The following is a 20,558-nucleotide window of genomic DNA, read 5'->3' as shown; positions in this document are numbered from 1 at the left end:
TGGCAAACAATAGTTCAAAGCCAACCTCTAATCACTGATCCGGTGTCCGGACCGCGTTAGCTGGCGGAACGTTCATAATACTGATGTGGGACTGTTGTAGCTAGCGTATTCATAGTAGGATAACAGCAGGATGTTGGAGAAATAAAACTTACCATTATCAGGATCGCTGGTCTGCATGGCAGACTCTTAGCGCATCGCACTGCTTGAATGTCTGTGTATTTCAGGCCGATTTCAAAATAAAACTCAATAAAATTCTCGTCCGGGTGAGTGTCCTTCATTGTCGCTTCGCCATACGGACATGTCCCTTCCAGGGCTCGGTAGGAAAAAAGATTTGATATATATATAATGAAAGTTGATATATATATATAATGAATGTCGATATATATATATAATGAAAGTTGATATATATATAATGAAAGTCGATATATATATAATGAAAGTTGATATATATATATATATATATATATATATATATATATATCAACTTTCATTATATATATATCAAGTTTCATTATATATATATCGACTTTCATTATATATATATCAAGTTTCATTATATATATATCAAGTTTCATTATATATATATCGACTTTCATTATATATATATCAAGTTTCATTATATATATATCAAGTTTCATTATATATATATCGACTTTCATTATATATATATCAAGTTTCATTATATATATATCAAGTTTTATTATATATATATCGACTTTCATTATATATATAATTTCCTAAACGGCATGCCATATATATGTATATATATATATATATATATATATATATATATATATATATATATGCCGTTTAGGAAATTATATATATGATGAAGGTACGAATATATTGAATGAAAGTCGATATATATATATATATATATATATTGTTGTGAAGCATGGAGATATGAGATCCCAGAATCAGCCACAAAGGGGAGACTCTGACAGAACAACAGCTAAATAAGGGAACATTGTGATATTATAACCTGTGATTTAGGATCAGATTATGCCATAACCTAATGAATGAGTTTGAACTAACCAAGTGTCTATTCTTACATTCTTTAATGTTGAAACAGTGTAGAAGTCAGAACAGCAGCTCACTGTGAAAACTGATGTGTTTGACAGATTTGACCAAAAAGAGGAACTTATGCGTTATGAAATGGGAATGCTTTTAAGAGTTTTGATTTGACTACTGTTAAAATAAGAGGGTTTTAACTTTGTATTGAGGTGAGAAGTCACGAGTTAAGTGAACTAGGGTCAAGCGTTCACAGTAAAGGTCACTAGACTCAAAATAGATTGGGTTTTTTTTTTAACAAGTCTGTACACATTGTCCAAAAGATTGCACAATGGGATGCCAGCGACAGTTAGAGGCTGACATCCGCTTTTCCATTTCCTGATCAGGAGCCTGTGCTGAGTTGCAGACAGGAGAGATCAGGGGGGGGCAAGATGGGCTGTCTGGACAGTCCAAAACAGACAGTTTCAGTTCCTTAAAAGTGGAGGTGATCATGCGGTCAGTGTATGGGGCAAGTGTGTGAGTTGGGAGGGGGTAAAGATACAGTAAACTATAAATTACATCTGATCGAGACGCAAGTGGGGAGATTGTTGCGGGTATCTGCCTGGGTGCAATCCGGACATTAGTCCGAGCACGGGGGATGATTACCACGTAACTCTGGTTGAGTGGAATAACTTGGTCTGCTGAAGGAAGGACTGTTCTGATGGAATAATGGACTAAAGGAACTGCATCTTATTCGTTGTTAAGGATTACAGGATTGTGGTCGGGACTTGACAATGGACTGATGGAGTATCACTGGATTCTATTATTTCCAGAGGAATAACACCTGAATGGATTAACAAAGTTTTTTTTCCTGGCCCAAAACCCCAAAACTGGATTACATGCAGACCTGAAATTTGGACTAACGCTCTCTCCAGCTTCCCCCTGGGTTCCTTGGTGGGCTCAGGTGAGCGGCCGGGTGGGGCCACACCCGCTGTTCTACTCCCTCCAAATTACCGTTACATTAGGTAACACGCATTCCCCTTTTTTCTTAAGAAAGCATAAGACCAGTAGGGATATGGATTAAGGGTGGTTTGAATATTATCTAATGTTTGATTATTTGTCTGATGATTTATTGGCTATGCTTGTGCCCTGCTAAAATATATCAATAAAGCATTATTCTGCAATTAAAGACAACAAATTGCAAGTGCTATTTTCTTTTATTATTTCTTAAATTCTATTTCTATTTTGTATTATCCCTGAATAAATACTTATACATCTAGCTCTTGATGTAATAAGTTAACTTACAGCGTGCATGATAGTAGCAAGGTTCTGAAAGGTTACCTAGTCATAGGGGTCAGGTTGGCCCAGTATAAACATATCCTAGAGGTTGTCTATATGTCCATAATCTCTGAAATAAACCTAGCAACTTAACAAGTGCCAGATCTATGAGAGGAAAAGCTGCCGTTAACAGGTGTATCTGGTGGTTAAATTTAGCTATACCGAAGTGGCTACTCGGTTAAATTAATTATCAGAGGAAGTAGGGATAGGCATCTGGATGAAGGCAGTGAGACAGCTAGGCGAATTTTCCTCGTCAACCAGCTTAACAGTTCTGCAGCATCCCTCTGAGTAAGACCTCAGGGGGCAGTAGGACCGGACCCGAAGGATGGAGAGCTGGTCCGGTGATTCCCTAACAGCTGAGTAAGTTAATCAGGGGGTCACTGGCCCTGAGGATCAACAATATATATATATATATATATATATATATATATATATATATATATATATATATATATATATATATATATATATATATATTATGGCATGCCGTTTAGGAAATTATATATATAATGAAAGTCGATATATATATAATGAAACTTGATATATATATAATGAAAGTCGATATATATATAATGAAAGTCGATATATATATATATATATATATATATATAAAATAATACTTCACAATTTAAAACTACACAAAATGTTTATCACAGTTAAATATCTGAAACAAATTATCACAGATTTCTTACAGCTTAAATATCGAACTAATATGTTCCAAATCTCACACTTGATAAGTGAAAGAGGTTTACAATTCAGTATAAACGCTAGTATCGTCAGGGGCTGAAATTAAGTATGTCAAAGCAGCTTCGCCTGAAATTCACTGAATACTGGCGTCAAGTACGCATTAACGTAAGTGAACTAGCATTCCCTAACCAAGCTTCTTCCATGATTTTCTAACTGACAGACATACAACACAAACGTATAGGCTGATGGTTAATTAACAAGTTAGCATTGTCTAGTTGTTTTATGATTTAAAAAAAATTGCTAACCTCTCCTACAAACCTGTGTCTCACCGTTTTTTTTGTCATGGTCTACAAGCCAGGTCATGACAATGTAATTTAAAAACATCTACTCGGTATCAACGTTATTTGTGAACTCACCTCTCTGTGGTACGTGATGATACAGTGGCTCCGGGGTGTCGGTGTTTAAGGTGTTCGTGCAACGCCATAGTGCTACCATGGAATGACAGTTGAGCTCCACATAATTTGCATTTAACATGGTTCGCTGGTTTATTTTCAGTGAAATGTTCCCAAACTTTGAAGCTTTAGGTCGGAGTTTTTGAGTCTCTTCTTCCGTCCATTCCGCCACATTTCGTGCATTCTTCTTCTCTGTTTCCTTGCGGGATGTAAACGGCGAGCGATACTGCCCCCAGCACTTCCTGTAGTGCACTGCAGTTACAGATGAGCATGAAGTGACATGTGTGTTTTTATCATACAGCAATTTACAACAACACGACCAGTCGACACTTAAATTTTCATGTCGACAAATTTTTGTTGTCGACAATCGATTACGACAACAATCGACTATGACTAATCGTTGCAGCCCTACTTTACAGTATTATGGTGGTTGTGTCTTTCTCTACACAACAATCCCCTATGTAAAAACTACTGTATTGGCCCGAATATAAAACGATATTTTATTCTAGAAATCGTATTCTCAAAAATGGGGTCGAATTATAATCGAGGCCTAGATTGTCGTTACACATCCGCGCTGCAAGATGGAGCTGGTGTTCTGCCGAAAAAGCACCCCTGCCGAAGAAAAAAAACCCTGCCGTAGAATGGTAATTTACTCTAATCCTAACACACACATTACTTTTAAATGGCATCACAGTGAACGCATGCGAGCAGGATCTGGTGTAAAATGGAGGAACAACGCGACTGTCTTGAAAAAAGGGGCTCTACAGCTGGACAAGTGAGCAAACAACAGAGGCGAAGTTATGATGCCAACTTTAAATTGATGGTAATCAATGCGGCAGAGTCAGCAAACAACTGCCAAGCAGCCAAGAAATATGGTGTGACAGAGTGCCACGTTCGACAATGGCAAGCACAAAAACAACGCCTAAAGAATGCCAACACTATGAGAAAAGCTTTCCGCGGTCCCAAGAGTGGACGCTTTAAAGAGATTGATAGAAAGGTGTGTGAATACATTACTGAAAAACGGAATGACGGAATGCCCATCACCAGAGCCGTGATTCAGCTAAAGGCATGGGAAATAGCTAATGAACTAAACATCCCTCCCACCGAGTTCAAAGCGAGTCTCGGCTGGTGTAAGAGAATGATGCGGCGAAATGGATTAGCGTTACGACGCAGGACAGGACTTGCCCAGCGCTTGCCCTCTGACTTCAGAGAAAAGCTACTGTCATATCAGCGGTATGTGCTTGGGTTAAGGAAGAAACATGACTATCCCTTGGATCAGATGGGCAACGCTGATCAAACACCTGTTTATTTTGACATGCCATCATCTGTCACTGTGGAAAAGAAAGGAGAGAAATCCATCCTTGTCAAGTCGACTGGTAATGAGAAAAGCAGGATTACAGTGATGTTGACGTGCCTTGCTGATGGTACAAAACTGCCCCCATATGTGATTTTAAGAAGAAAGACAATACCCAAAGAGCCCACGCCACCTGGTATTATTGTTCGTGCTCAGGAAAAGGGCTGGATGGAGACAGAGCTCATGGTGGACTGGCTCAAGGTTGTGTGGGGCCGACGGCGGGGGGGGGAGGCTCAGAAAAACAAGAAGCATGCTGGTGCTGGACGCTTTTCGTGGACACTTGACCGAGCCTGTCAAAAAGCAACTACGCTCTATGAACAGTGACCTAGTGATCATCCCAGGGGGGATGACAAGCCAGCTACAGGTGCTTGACGTTGTTGTCAACAAGCCATTTAAGGATAGCCTGCGCAAGAGATACACAGAGTGGCTCCTGTCTGCAGATCACGCACTGACGCCGACTGGAAGGATCCAGAAGCCTGCTGTACATTTGCTCTGTGGATCCTACAGGCAAGGGATGCTGTTTCCTCAGAGAGCATCATCAACGGCTTCAAGAAGTGCTGCGTTTCCAACGCAATGGATGGCAGCGAGGATGATGTGCTGTGGGAGGAGGCGGGGCCCGCGAATGAGGAGGGGAGTGAGCCCAGCGAGGCAGAAGACCTCTGTGAGTAATGGACTGTAGTCTATTCTGATCAACTTATGATGAGCCAAAGGACACTTTGCACTGCTGTTTTTTCACAGTCTGACTTGTTAATGTTCTTGAATAGCACTTGACATTGATGGTTAATGCAATTTTTTGCACTGTTATTACATCAATGATGTATTGCACACTGTTTTGTAGCTGTCTAGTATGTTTTTTTATACTGAATTGTTAATGTTCTTGAAATTGAATAGAACTTGAAAATGATGGTTATATAGTTATTTACATCATTAATGCAGTTATTAAACTTTTGAGGCTACTTATTTGTTGCTTATTCACTGATTCATAGCCTCAGATTTTCAGAAAAAGAATACAGTTATTATTAAATACTGTAGTACTGCCGTATTTCTTGATCTTAAATACCGGTAACATTGAATGTTATCTCTGTGTGAGTTTTCTACAATAATTGTACAATAAAAAGTTGTTTTATGAGTAACCTTATTGTCTTCAACATATTTTTATTTTTCCAAAACAATATTTGAAAAATAGGGGTCATTTTATAATCAGTCGTCTTATATTCGGGCCAATACGGTATGTAATAGCTATACCACTCCTGAGCAAGATGAGTTGTTGAAAATATTTTTGCTATTTTGCAGCAAGGTGGAGAGTCTGTGGAAAAGTCATGGAATGTTCTATTGAGACTGCTCAAGATACAGTCAAGGCATATGTGGCACTGGACAAAGACCCCTGTGGCAAATCTAATGTTGAGGAGCCAGGACTGCAGCATCTTGGTGAATGAAGGACCATTTCTCTATGAAACCTGAACGACTACCGACCAGCTGCCCTTGCCTTTCATGTGATGAAGGTGCTGGAGATGCTGGTCTTGACCCACTTGAGGAGGCAGGTAAAATCATCTGTGGACACTCTGCAGTGCACCTACTAGCCTCTTTTTGGTGTGGATGATGCATCTACCTGCTGCAGCGTGCTCTCTCACATCTGGATGTTGTCGAGTGCACTGTGAGAATCACATTCTTTGATTTCTCCAGAGCACTGCTGCGGGTGATGAATTTAGACATGCTTGTCATCTCCTGGATCACTGCTTACCTGACAAACAGACCACAGTTTGTCTGTCTGGGCAGTGCAATGTCTGATGTGGTGGTTGTGCTCCACTGGGAACTGTACTGTATCCTTTTGTGTTCACTTTATATACCTCTGATTTTTAGCACAACTCTGGGAGCACACCATCAGAACCACCCTCCCCAATCTGCAGGACATTAACAACAAATGATGCAGCCACAGACTGTTCTCTCTGCTGCCGTCACAACGACGTTACGGCTGCCTGAAGGCAAGCACAGAGAGAATAAGAAGGAGCTTTGTCCCACAGGCTGTTCGCCAGCTGAGTCTGAAATACTAGACTCAAGAGACAATCAACCTGCAAATCCTATCCACTGTACTGTTTACTTTTCCCATTGGGTGTGTATGTGTGTGTGTGTGTGTGTGTGTGTGTGTATACATAGTATAATGTGCAGTGCAATGCATTGTGCACCTATTCCAGACCGAAACAATAAGAAATATATATATACTCAGAGTATGAAAGGAATAGGTACACAATGCATTGCACTCCGCATTATACTATGTATAATTGTGTTTGTGATTGTTATACGGCTAAGAAAGATGGGCCAACTCTTCCTCGGTGCAACACATTTATTTAGCAGGAACTGCAACAAGATGCAAAATTATCATTACTACAGGAGCTTGCTGCATTTACATTGCTCAGATCACCGTACTGACTAGGCTTCCTCTACATTACATTTACCAGTACTACTGAACAAATATTAGTACTGTAAACACAATATTCCCAAAATCACATATAGCTGACACAAGTTGCACAATTTTACATTTTTACAAAGATGTAAAAATGTTTATGAACTCAGAAAAACCTTTTGTCTCTTAACCACTGCCTTTACCGTGTTTTTAACTACAGCTTAAGGACATATGAATTATTTTTATGAACTGTATTCATCTTGTTTTATCATTACTGTAACTTATTGAGAACCAATTTACCTGTAACTCATAAACACACTTAAGTCACTTAAAGCATAAGGCAATGTACCATGTGTGACAATATGACTAAGTAGTCATATTGTCACATTACACATTACATTAGCATTGAAGTAGGTCCACATGAGAACACACACGCTTAACTTGACACACAGCTCATGTGCTTATTACCGAAAACCTTCTAAAAGTTTATTTTACATGTCTTTTCACACAAACTCATGCTTGTACATTACTTTTGTGCATTTCTGGACACATAGCTTATGACTTCTACCTTGTACAACTCTCAACTTTGTTTCCGCTACAAACCAGATTACCTGCAACAAGATGCAAGATTATCATTGCTACAGGAGCTAGATGACTTTACATTAGAGGTGGGCGGATCGATCCAAAATATCGATAATATCGATCCCAGCATGGGTATCAATATCGAATGATACCAGTGCTGCGATATCGATACTTTAGTTTCACTTTCCGTCGAGTATGTTTGAACTGGATGCTTCCATGAACAGGCGATCTGCCTGTCAGAGATCCTCCATCTGAGGAGCAGCTGCTAATCCTCCTCTTGTGATTGGATGTTGACCGTCATGTGAGTCCGCGGCGCCAGACAAACAAGCAAGCAGGCTCAGCTACATCATAAATCATAGTGATGGAAAGTATAACTTTAATTTCTTCTGTGACTCTGTCAGTCTGTTCCTGTCTAATTTGTAGAATGAGCTGTTTAGCTGTTGTATGTTCCTTAACCAACACTGAGGAAAGAGGAGGCAGAGAAGGAGACAGACTGAGACACAGCTGATGATCATGTTACGATATGGTGGAACTGAACCCAAAGTGAGAGCTACGCAGAGCAGGCAGCAGACAGGTCGAAATTAAACAGGTTTTATTCACAGAATGAATACCAAGTTACTATAATGCCATCACTGGCCAGAAACTCACAACCGGAGAGGGAGGGGGGGAGGCAGGCTCCCGGAGGGGCGGCAGTAGAGGGGGGAACGCGCCGGCGCTCACGGCGAGCCACGGAGTGCGGCCACATCCTGCAACTCATCTCATTCATACAGATCACCTGCAGCAGCCCTGACAGACTGCAGGCAGGAAGATACTGAACCAGAGACAATTACAAAGACTAATGCTGTAAAAAAATAATCATTCATCACAATCATGATTTTTAGCTTCTAACCACTGTAAGAGAACAACTGACCACCACCTTTACAATTTAAAAATGCGCTCCCCTCTTAAAAGACATAGTGCACTTACGTGTGCTGTTTTCTCTTTGTTTTCTCTCTGCTGTTTGGACTAATCTGATATGAGGACACTTTATCTTACTCTTTTAAATAAGTAAATTTAAGTAAATTTTGCTCTTACACTTGTCTGATCACTCAGCCACTGAGCAGCATGTACCGTAGTCTGTGCTGTGTGGTGTTCAGGGAACATCGGTAAATATTACAACATATCTCTGAAATATTAGAAAAGTATCGAAATCGATATCGATATCAAACTTTTTGACCAAAAAGTATCGATATCGTATCGAATCCAAAAAAAGTGGTATCAACCAGTGGTGTCATTAGGTCCATTTTAGGGGGGCTTCAGCCCCCCAAATAATTTTATGTTCTTTAAAAAAAAAAATTACAAAAAAATGCCCAAAAATTCAATATAATGTGGCCAGAATATGAGTTTAAATAAATAATCACATAACCTGTCATTATTAACTTAAATATGATCATAAATCTTAGTTTCCTTTCACTTCATGGTGGAAGGTAGAGAGTCCGAGTCAGTGCGTCGTTATCCAGTCTATTCCACTTCTTCATATAGAGCACGCCCACATTACTGAAATCCAGTCCACGTTTTCCCTGCAACCTAGGTTGTATTCGGTACCAAGCCGAGCTTAGCTAGACTGTATTCCCGTTATAAGGGATATACGGGAATACGGTCCAGCCCTCCTCCATTGACACATTTTGACAGGTTTTCAAGCTCCGAGCAGATCAGACCGAACCAATCAGAGCACCAGAGGCGGGAGTTAACGATGCGTCATCTTCAGGGCCGAGTTGGCGACTGCAACAGAGCGAGGTTTCTCTCGTGCGCTTTCCTCTGTTTTGCACGGGCTGAATTTGTCCTTAAAACCTCAACAAGAAGCAGCTCTTAAAGCTTTTCTTTTTAAAAAGGATATATTTTTAATTCCGGCAGGCTGTACGATAGAATGCGTAATGCTGCCCTCCACTGTTGAAAGGGAGAGCTTAGATTTTCCTCAGGACCCCTGTACGGCGAAGGAAGCTGTTAAAACTACAAAACATCATGGTGGAAAGGCAATTGTTAGGTCGCTTAGTGATTGCGTCACACATGTGTTACGCTGATTGGCTCTCTCCAATTCAAGCTGTGATCGGTAGTCCCGCCTCTGGGATAGATTTGGTTCAATGGAGCAGTTCCAGACTGACTTTATGTGTATTTGTAATACACAATATAAAGGCTGTCTGGTCCCCAGGCAAATTCGGTACCTGCAGCATGTGTTTACTGGGAGGAGCACACAGAACCGACTAGAGCAGTGTGAGAAGAAGAACGTGAACAAGAATGGATATACAAAATGTTTTCTGGAGAGTAAGTATTCATCACTACTGATAGTAACAGTAAGTTAGCTCCAGCCCTCCAGCTCGCAGCAGAATATTCTATGTAATTAATGAACCAAATGTTTCCTGTTTGACAAATAAAAATCTGGCTTGTACACTCTGTAGAAGAGAGTCCCTGTACAGGAGGCAGCGTGAGATGCTGCTGTATCTCTGTGCATGTCTTACCTTTGTTGTTTTGTGGTCAAAAGTGACATTTCATCTCTAAAAGAACGCTGCTGCTTAGCTAGCTATTTAATCTGAAATGCACTGTGAAGGTTCTGGTTGTTTATAGAGTTAGGTGTGCACTCTTTTTTTTTTTTTTTAACCATATGCTATCTTTGGGGTGACTTCCTTCTGGAGCATCAGCTCCAGCATCAAATGCACACAGTGAAACAGGAGCTGAGCTCATTCACGTATGATTATGTGAATAATGATAATAATAATAATAACAATAATAATAATCACTCCACCACCCCTTATTGACCTGTCGGAGTCAGGGCAGAGGAGCAGATAGAGGGGGAGGGGAGAAACCTCTACTGGAAAGTTGAGTCAAAAAGACTTCACAGGATAGAGTCATTTGTGATGCAGACAGTCTTGGATTTTTATGGAACTTGACATGGATATGAAATATGAAACATTTCAGTCCAGATGCACCATATAAGACTTATTTAACTTAAACTTTTATTTATGAGAGTAACGATTGGAAAGTGGAGAAAGCCAAGAGAGAGATATATAAGCCAAATCAGCCCGGCCCAAATACAAGTCATAAATAAATAAATAAGGTCACATTATTATACACCATTATGGGATAATACTATAACCTTAGTTAATTTATGCTGATAGAGAATACATTGGACTTCATGACAGTTATCTGGTTCATGTGATAGACCTTGCAATAGTTTAAAGAAAAGGAGAAAAACATAAACCAGGTCAAAATATCAGGATTTTGACTGTTACCACAGCTACCATTGTAACATAAAAATCTTTGCTGCCCATCACCATCAAAATAAACTATAGAGGGTATGAATATGATGTAAAAACATGTCTGTTAGCATTGCACCATTCCATCAGCAGCAAAACCAGTGGGATTTCTTAAGTTTTTGTTGAAGGTTCAATTTAAATTGTGCAAAATTTAAATGTAAACAGAAAAGGAAACCTTCAGCATTGCTCATTAATTGCCAAATTAATGGGAAAAAAACTTTGTTTTTTTGGTTTTGCTGCTGTTCCCATGATGGAACGCTAACTGGCATCTTTTGCTGATTTTGTACCTAATATGACTACCTTCTATAATGCTCTGTTTTCACTGGTTGGACTGAACTAAGACCAGGAACAGTCTGACTCTAGAGGGAACACTCTCCTCTATTATGACTAGTAAAATGGCTGGTTTGTAGCCATGCCATAAATGGGAACCCACCCCAGAGATAATCAAGGCTTCAAAAACGGCCACCAGGGAGGACAACATGGCTCACAAGAATTCATTTTTCCCTGTTCTTTTCCTGTTCCTGTTCCTGTTTACAATTGTGCCATTTATTCTGAGTTTACAGTCTTTGTTATTTATTTTTGGGCCTAGTTAATAAGTTATTCATTCATTTAGTCCTGGGTTTAGTCCATGTCACTCTGCTCCTGTGAGGTCCAGTCAGATCTGGTTTAGTCCTGATTTTAGTTCACGCCCTGCTCCTGTGGGACGGAGTTTAGTGTCTGATTGTAATTCTGTTCAGTGAATGGATAATTTAAGTTATGAAGATGTTTTGTTTTTGCTTAAGCACTTTTTATTGTTTAGTTGGCTGATGTGGTCAACTTGAATCTGTTGAGTGTGTGCATTAGAATCCTCCAAGACAAATGTTACAAGTGGTTGCTGGAGTTATTTCAATTATGCATATATCTATGGAAAATGCTGAAATGTGTTGTGCACATCCAGCCACAGAACTTTCATCCATATTTTACATGAAGAGCAATTTTCAATACTGCCTGCCATTGCTCTGTTTTTTCTGTTTTTTTATCTCAATATATGTTTTTTTTACTATCCCTTAATGTTATCTCTATAATAAGATTTTAACAAAATGTTCTTAAAATACACTAGAATGCAGGAAATAGGATCAATAACTTTCAAAATTTTCTGGGGGAAGGCCACCAGCCCCCCCGTCAGCATCCCGCATAAACCAAATCTCACTCTAAGGTCTGGTCACAAGCTGGCAGCCCTGAATTATTGTGTTGTGAGCAAAAGTCATGGACACTGTGGTGTAAAACATTTACACAGTAAAGTATCTCTGAAAAAATCTAAATTGGTCCAAAAAGTGGAAAAGCAATTTCTCATGGGGGCTAAGCCCCTCCTGTCCTTAAAACCTAGTGATGCCTCTGGTATCAACCCATCCCTACTTTACATTGCTCAGATCACTGTACTGACTAGGTTTCTTCTATGGCATCAGCTACTGATCCCCAAAACACTGAATGCCCTCTGATGGCGTAAAAGAGTATTGCACCTTTCCTGAAAACATACTGTAACCCTTATAATAGCGGAAAACACACACAAAAACAGTAGTTAATCTTGTCGTTCACAACCTTAGATAAAATTAAATGGGGGGCAACTATTTTAAAGCATCGCTGCAGCACATTGTGCCACATGATAAACAAAGGTCTTGAATCTTGAATCTTGGTCATGCCACTTGCAGAAGTTCTCTGACGATTTGGCAGTTGGATGTATAAGAGATAGACAGGAGGATGAGTAACAGGCTCTTGTGAGTAATTTTGTAGAATGGTCCGGTAGGAATCATCTGCATCTTCATGTGGCTAAGACCAGGGAGATGGTGTTCTTCTTCTGGAATAAGAGGACAACTACACAGCCACTGCACATCCTGGGTGCAAACATTGCCATGGTGGAGGAGTATAAGTTTAGTCCACCTTGACAGTGGACTCAACTGGAGGACCAATACTGACACTGTATACAAGAAGGGGATGAGCTGCCTCTACTTTCTGAGGAAGCTGAGATCCTTCAATGTGTGCAGCAGAATGTTGGAGATATTTTATCAGTCAGCTGTGGCCAGCGCCCTGTACTTTGAAGTGGTCTGCTTCTTATTGTCAGTTATTGTCACAACTGACAATAAGAACAGACTGAACAAACTGATCAGGAAAGCCAGCTCTGTGATAGGCTGCAAACTGGATTATTTTGAAGCTGTGGTGGAAAGGAGGACTGTTCTGCTCAGCTGCCACAAGGACAAATACAGGAAATCTTTCCTGCCACAAGCAATAACTCTGTTCAGTACATCAACCCTAGCTGATAGGGAGCTCTCAGTCCTCTCTGCCTTATAGCATCTATTTCTAGTTGTGTAATTTTAAATTGAACACTTTTTTGTTTCATCTTGCACTCTTACACACTATTTGCACTACATTTGAAAAATGCAATATTTGAACATTGCACATTGTATACTTATTCATCTGTATTTATGATGGTGGGAACTGTACTCTTTGTGCTGTAACCACCAAATTTCCCTTTGGGGATTAATAAAGTATTTCTATTCTATACTATTCATTTCTGGAGAATGTAGACAAACCTTCTTGATCTACGGCCTCGAGCTTTAACAACAATGTGAGTTGGCCATGAGGTGCAGAAGTAACTGAGGGGCTGGTTTCTGAGCAATGGAAGGGAGTGGCTTTTCATACTCTAGTAATATCTATCCATCTATCCATTTTGTGTATACTGCATTATCCTTCGTAGGGTGGGACTGGAGCCTATCCCAGTTGACTTGGACTTGGACAGGTCACCAGCCGATCCCACAGCCACACAGTGAGACAGACAACCAAGCACCCACATTAACACCTACGGACAATTTAGAATCGCCATTTAACCTCAGCATGTTTTTGGACTGTGGAAGGAAGCTTGAGCACCCGGTGAGAAGTCATGCAGGCACAGGAAGAACATGCAAACTCCACACAGAAATACCCTAGGCTTGGATTGAAATCTAGGACCTTTAACACAGTGCTAACCACTATATGTACTGCCCTTCTATAGTAATATGGGCAGTCATATTTAGCTTGAGAAGTTAAACTTGGGGAGTTAGATGCCATTCCTGCTGAAACAACTGTTTCAACGTGGACAACAGTTACATCATTTTTCATGCAGTGAAAACAGCAAATGCCTGGTTTTAGCACCTCCTTTTCAACAATTCCAAACTGTTTCATATCATTGTAAATTACTTGGTTACAAATGCTGGGGTCAGAGTAGGACTGGCCATAAAATTCTCTGCACATAGTGTCTACAATTATATTTTCGTGTTAAAATTGATATGAATGTGAATTATAATTTCTAATTTTAGCTTTCTGTAATATATGATAGTTGCTGCACACAAATTGAGGTAAAAGTTCATGTCTGCTGTCCTCCCAGGCAGAGGAGTGAGAAACTGGCAAAGTTTTTGGTAATGCACTGCTGGCTTTGATGTGGGTAGAATTTTGTTATATAATTCATCCTGGAGATAAAAATACAAATTTGTCTCACTGTTTAACTAATATTGAGCAGTCCTTCCAGGATTTCATGAGTGTTTTTTGAGATTGTTGGTGCCGAAAATGCCTGAATTCACGGCAGCTTTTCTTAAAAAATTGTGATGTAAGTTGCAATGTTTTGAGCTCATTTGTTGTGATGAAATTGTGGGAGACAGTGACAATTGCTAAAAAAAAAAAAAAAGTTGCACTTTTTCAGCTTTTAGAACATGTTTCAACATTGTAATTGACTATATTTATTCCGGAATTAATTATTCAACGCTCCAACCCATTTACACAAAAGCTCATATGCCATGGTGGGAAATTAGCATCAGTCAGGTACTGGTTTAACATGAAGTGGTTGTGAGATTTAAGGCACAAAATAATAATTTATTGAATGAATCATATTTGGACATATCTGTCAGTACCCAAAAAAATTAATTTCACTTCCAGGCACACACATATTCACACACGCGCTCACGGCTTGTCACGTCAATTAACAAGGAAAGCATTCAGACAGCGCAGTACTCCACCAAGACTCCAACCAATGTTCATTACCTGACCTTGCGCTGAACACAGGCGTGTGTTATGCATGTGTACATATTGAATCGTATGACGTAAATATGTAGCAGGCGGTGGGAACTGATGGGACTCAGAAACACCCCCACAGTTTAATCAATTATTCCTTGTATCATTTCCAATACGTACACAGAGATGGATTTGTAATAGGACCGCAATGATGTGATCGTCAGCAGGCCGCTGATGTAGCACAGAAGCCGCGGAGATTGGTTGAATTCGCGTGAATTCGCGCTATCGCAACATCGCGAATTCCTGAAGGGACTGATTGTGGTACAATTTTTGGTTTCATTTTTTTATGTTGGTATGTACTTCTGCGTGACATTGTTATATGACAAATATTTCGGTATTTTATATTTCAATAAAGATGAACAAAAGAGAACACGTTATTATGACAGGCTAAAGTACATGGTAGTGTAGTGATGGTGATGCTGTGATTTTATACCTATATGAAATTTCGAAGCTTTACATGACATTTTCAACCCACAGTAATTTGGGCTGCAGCTGTAGGTTTGGATTGTAGTTTCCAAACCCACATTTCCTAGCATTTCTTTTTTCTGATTGTTGTTTAGTTAAAATGAATTCTTTGCTGACCATATGAAATATTGACCATTAAAGTTTTTTGTCAGGTGTAACTGTCGTTGGAATTTTCTGTCTCATTACGAAATTAAGCAACATGTCATATCAAACCTTGAGAAGCTGGGTAATGTCTTAATTAACCTACACAGGCAAAAAGGGTATGCACCCAGAGATAGAGAGATTGTTTTTACACAGGAGATGAAGTGTAGCCTACACTTATCTATGTAAGACGTCCTGAGAAGCAATAAAACAGATGACTTGATATGGCCTTGTAAATACATGAAGGAAATGTGGTGCTGGGGGTGGGGTGTAGGGGCTGTCACGTCATTGCTTATTAAACCCTCCAGCCCCACAGTATTGTCCCCAGTGACGTAGGCACCACAAACTACTTAAGCAAGTAGCCGGTTGCGGTAATACAACGAACAGGCTTGTTTTCACTCTGAGCTTCTCTGGTTACAGAAAACTACAGAGACAGCGCCGACACTCTGACAGAGAGAGAGAGAGAGAGAAAAGAAAAAATAGAGTGTTTGCTGATTGGTTGAAGCGCGTGCCGCACGCACAGTGCACGCACTTAAATATCCTGTACAGGCTCGTGCCAGTCAGCTGTGTCCCACTCCGCTTCTATTCCCAAAGGCACGTACGGACGAGGAAAGCGCCTGACGGCTTCAGTATCGTATCAGTTAAAGGTGAGGAGAGAAAACAAGTACTTGAATTATAAGAATCAGCCGCTACTATTACTACCACTACTGCGACTTATACTGCAATGACTGCAAGTACTATTAGGCTGCTACTGTCACGATACTCTAAGATTCACCCACCGCATCCTCACAGAGGATCGTAATTTACACAAAGAGAAACTTTCATCGCATGCTTTACATTTGTATTCAGAAATTTATTAAACTGATTTTTTTTTCATCTACAGAAAGAAGTAAAGTATTTGGTATTATTAGTTGTCATAGTAGATTTGTCAAAAAAGTATAATGTCTGCATAAAATGTTGGTCTTGCTCATGCTTTGTTCTTAGTCCATGGCTGCCCCCACACACAGCGGCTGCATGTGGATGCTGGTTCTGGGCACCTGTGTGTCTCTGGTGGCTGGCACAGACTGCGGGAAAGAGTGTGCACTTTGTGTATACCATCTGCTGGGACAACAGTCTGCATTTTCATCTCTGGTAGTATCAGTATATTTCTATTTTATTACTATAAAATGTCTTAATTTTTCCAAACACATCAGGAGACAAACTAATAGTTGGTAGGTTGTGATCTGTAAGATAACAGTGTGGTGTCTCACCCATGGTCATTTTTTTTTATTATTATAGATAAGTTAAGGTTTACATACTGCATTTCACTGTATTCTTATCATTGGTAGGTATTTTTCCTTCCATTTTTTTTCCTCTTTGCTTTGAACTAATCTCTTTCCCTGTCCTCTCGACTTCTCCTGAATCCTCGCCTCTCATCTTTTGATGACTGTCATCACGGTAATATTGAGTCTTAGGTTTTATGTCAATACTCAAAACTAGTAGTGCATTTTTTCTTCTTTCCATGTCCTCTTTCCCTTTCTCTGTTTTTCTTTCTTTTACTGTCATCTTGCGCCCATCTTTTTTTTAACCAGAGTCATGTTTTCTCAAATTTAGATTTACTCAGATGTTGATGTGTCAAATATATTGACCAAGTAACATGTTAAATTCTATTCTATTCTGAGGATATGGTGATGGTAAAATGCTCTCGTTTGTGTTTCTGTTATATGGACATCTTTTCATAACTGATGCACATTTATATGAGCAGCCAAAAATAGAATCTTCTTATGTGGAACAGAAGTTTAACTTGATATCTTATTTAGATACACCTACTCTATATTTATTCTAACCTTACCTGTAAATAATAATAATAATAATAATAATAAATAGTTTTATTTACAGAATTAATGAATTTATTTTAAACTTATTTAGCTTCATTCTCTAAATGTACACCAATATACGTATTAGGAGCAGACACAGGCACACAGAGCAGTCATAATTACAGAACTTGAATAATGGAAAGTGGGGCCACCATTCAATAATGTATTAAATAGATTGCTCTAATTTAAGATTTCAAAAATTCCTTAGCATTCTCTAAAAATAAGAACACAGACCATTTTTTTTTCTTTAGCCCAGAAATTTGGAAATCAATCTGTATTTCCTCCTTCAGTCGGCTGACCTGTCTTTACAATTATTTCTTGTTGTATGCATTCAATTTTAGCCACCAGAGGGTGCTGCTACCCTAACCCTCCCTCTGAGCCCTCCAGTTGTCAATATGTCCTCAATTCAATTTTCCTGTTCATTAATTCTGTCTTCATAAGCCAGCAGCACTGAAAGCTCAGCAAGAATCCCTCCTCCATGCTGTCAAACAATAATTTGCGATGGCTCAAATAGATGAAATCCAAAGACACATATGAGTGTTGAGAGCAGATAATCCAAACATTGTGCACCCCTCAGGGCCCTGCAGATACCTTTAGTCTGTTTATGATCGTGCTACAAGCGTTACATGGATTTTCAAAATTAATAGATGATTGGGATAAGTGAGTGGAAGAGTGGGTGCACACAGCTTTTTTTTATTGGAGGTATCTAGTTAGGAATAGACTAAGGCATAGTGTTTAAGGGGGGACTGTGTTTTTGTAAATTGTTAAGGCAGTAGGTGAAACATATTATGGATCACCTGATCTATCTATTGACATCCAGCTGACTGTTTCTTTCCTTCATACAATTGTGGAATGCAATGCATGCAAGATTACATTGTTTTTGAACATTGTGTTTCAGTCTCTTTTTCAATTTTGGTTACAATTCATTGTAACTGAAATAATAATAATAGTTTAATATTACTTCAGTAGGGAAATGAAACAGTTGTGGAGGATGGTCTACTCTGATTAAATGCTATTAAATGTTATTGGAGGACTAGACAGATGACCCAAACAGCTTATGTTCTCAGGTGTTTACCATCTCATTGCTGACTTTATTGTCACTTCATTGTGCATTGATGTAAAAATTGCAGAAATTTACAGTTACAATTAGATGTTGTTTTACAGGACAGCCAGTTTACCATTAGCTTTAAATCTGAAAAGCTCCTCTCTCATTTATTGTTTTATCTCCAATAGAGTTTTTTTTTTTTTAATAATCAGAAACCATTAAAAATAATATCAGAAACTAAACAGAATATGAAACCACATCCTGATTTTCAATCCTCAGTGAGGGCCAGAAATGTATTCATTTTTTTAGAAAGGATCCTGCATTTACTATATGGCAACACAATGTCTCATCTTTCACATTTCGCCTGATAAATGGCCACATGTTTTAAACTCCATGTGTACCATACTCTTTCTGGAGTCTAGAAAAGGTTTTGTACCATGGCATTTGTATAGACCAGCATGAAAAACTGTGTTCACCAATGACATTACTTAAAAGTTTTGCAAAAGACTGGAAAAGCCACAGTCATGTTGCAACATATATTTTGTTGATTTCTGAGATATGAAGCATATAAACAATTTACCAACTGTATGTAACTTCTACATGTAAGAACCACAACAACACTACATTATGGCTGCAACATGATCACTCACTAGCTGACATACTCATGCATTTCAAGAGATCTAAGTGTGGATTGTGAAAACTATGGTGAATTTTCAGGGATAATAACTAACTAAATAAATAAATAAATAAGTTAGTTAAAACTGAACATGTTTCACTCACCAAAGGAATCTTCAATGTTAGGTGTCCAGCTCCTTTTGAAATGAGAATGAAAGGGTTCTGTGACCTGATAAAACTACAACTAACTGGAAAAAACGCACATTGGTGATGAAAATCATACTATAAATTTTGATTTTTCCAGACATGCTCACTTGAGTGCAAAGGTGGGTTGGATAGCCAGAAGCTGCGCCTGTGCCAGGACTTTCTATTGGAAGAAGAAAACCTCATTCCTCTGGACGCTGACCCCAATCAACAGCAGGAACAGGAGTCAGTGGGCACCATTACAGCTGATTATGAGGACAAAGCATCACCGGAACACCAGATGGCGAAGAAATATGGTGGCTTCATGAAACGCTATGGTGGTTTCATGTCTCGCCGCTCCTCCTCTCCAGATGGGGCACTCGTGAATCCTGGAGTCCAGGATGAGCAAGAAAACATTGATCTAGAGATCCTAAAGATCCTTAATGCAGCAACCAAGCATAGCAGTGAGGGGGATGGTCAGGAAGGTGAGATAGTGAAAAGGTATGGAGGCTTCATGCGCCGGGCTGAAGGGGGTGTGGCACCAGGTGACCTGCTGGAGGCTATGTTAGGCCGTGGGCTCAAGAAGCGCTATGGAGGGTTTATGAGGCGTGTGGGTAGGCCTGAGTGGCTGGTGGACAGTACAAAGAATGGAGGGGTGTTGAAACGTGCCTGGGAGAATGGCAGTGAGCTACAGAAGAGATATGGAGGATTCATGGACTAGGACGCCTTAGTTATGATCATTAAATCCCTCGATCTCATCAGCACCCTTTTATCAACCGATCACCTTGTAGTCAGAACTTGATGGTGTTTCAGTCAACTTCCCAATCCCTATGCTAGTTACATTGTATCATCTGCCTTTGTATAATGTGCTGCTGTCTACTTCATTGGTTCAGCTTGTCCTGTAATGACAATATGTATATTTAAGCATTTGTTGTTCAGATATACACAGATCATTTTTGGTCTTATTGGTTTCCATGATGATATTATTTATTAAAACAATCTGTTGATCGAGGTGTGTTTGTTGAGACTATGATTTCATTAAATCTATCATCTTTGACTTTGTGTGTGTGTGTGTGTGTGTG

General features: G+C 39.4%; 2 protein-coding genes across 3 annotated transcripts in view; one reads left to right on the top strand and one right to left on the bottom strand.

Moving 5' to 3' along the window:
* The window catches only part of LOC127535415 (uncharacterized), a 64,177-nt gene extending 60,515 nt beyond the window's left edge, over window positions 1–3,662 (bottom strand). For both annotated transcript variants that reach the window (XR_007944264.1, XM_051953382.1), the window contains exon 1: window positions 3,432–3,662. The gene's annotated coding sequence lies outside the window, so the exon portion shown is untranslated. The remainder of the gene's footprint in view (window positions 1–3,431) is intronic.
* Window positions 3,663–16,144: 12,482 nt separating this feature from the next.
* On the top strand, window positions 16,145–20,487 carry LOC110965363 (proenkephalin-A-like). The gene is made up of 3 exons (XM_022214382.2): window positions 16,145–16,424; window positions 16,762–16,908; window positions 19,598–20,487. Exons 2-3 carry the CDS (start codon window positions 16,765–16,767, stop codon window positions 20,195–20,197), a joined length of 744 nt encoding a protein of 247 aa, XP_022070074.1. The 5' UTR covers window positions 16,145–16,424; window positions 16,762–16,764; the 3' UTR covers window positions 20,198–20,487.
* The last annotated feature ends 71 nt before the right edge of the window (window positions 20,488–20,558 follow it).

The sequence above is a fragment of the Acanthochromis polyacanthus genome, chromosome 9 (genome assembly GCF_021347895.1).
Source record: "Acanthochromis polyacanthus isolate Apoly-LR-REF ecotype Palm Island chromosome 9, KAUST_Apoly_ChrSc, whole genome shotgun sequence".
In the NCBI taxonomy this organism is placed as follows: domain Eukaryota; kingdom Metazoa; phylum Chordata; class Actinopteri; family Pomacentridae; genus Acanthochromis; species Acanthochromis polyacanthus.
Note: the sequence above shows the minus strand (reverse complement) of the source record. Positions and strands in the feature narration are given on the sequence as shown.

Excerpts from the sequence above, each read along its gene's own strand:
- LOC110965363 (XM_022214382.2), top strand. The coding sequence starts at position 16,765 with ATGGCTGCCCCCACACACAGCGGCTGCATGTGGATGCTGGTTCTGGGC. Across the intron at positions 16,909-19,597 it reads AGTCTGCATTTTCATCTCTG|ACATGCTCACTTGAGTGCAA; the intron begins GTAGTATCAGTA and ends TGATTTTTCCAG.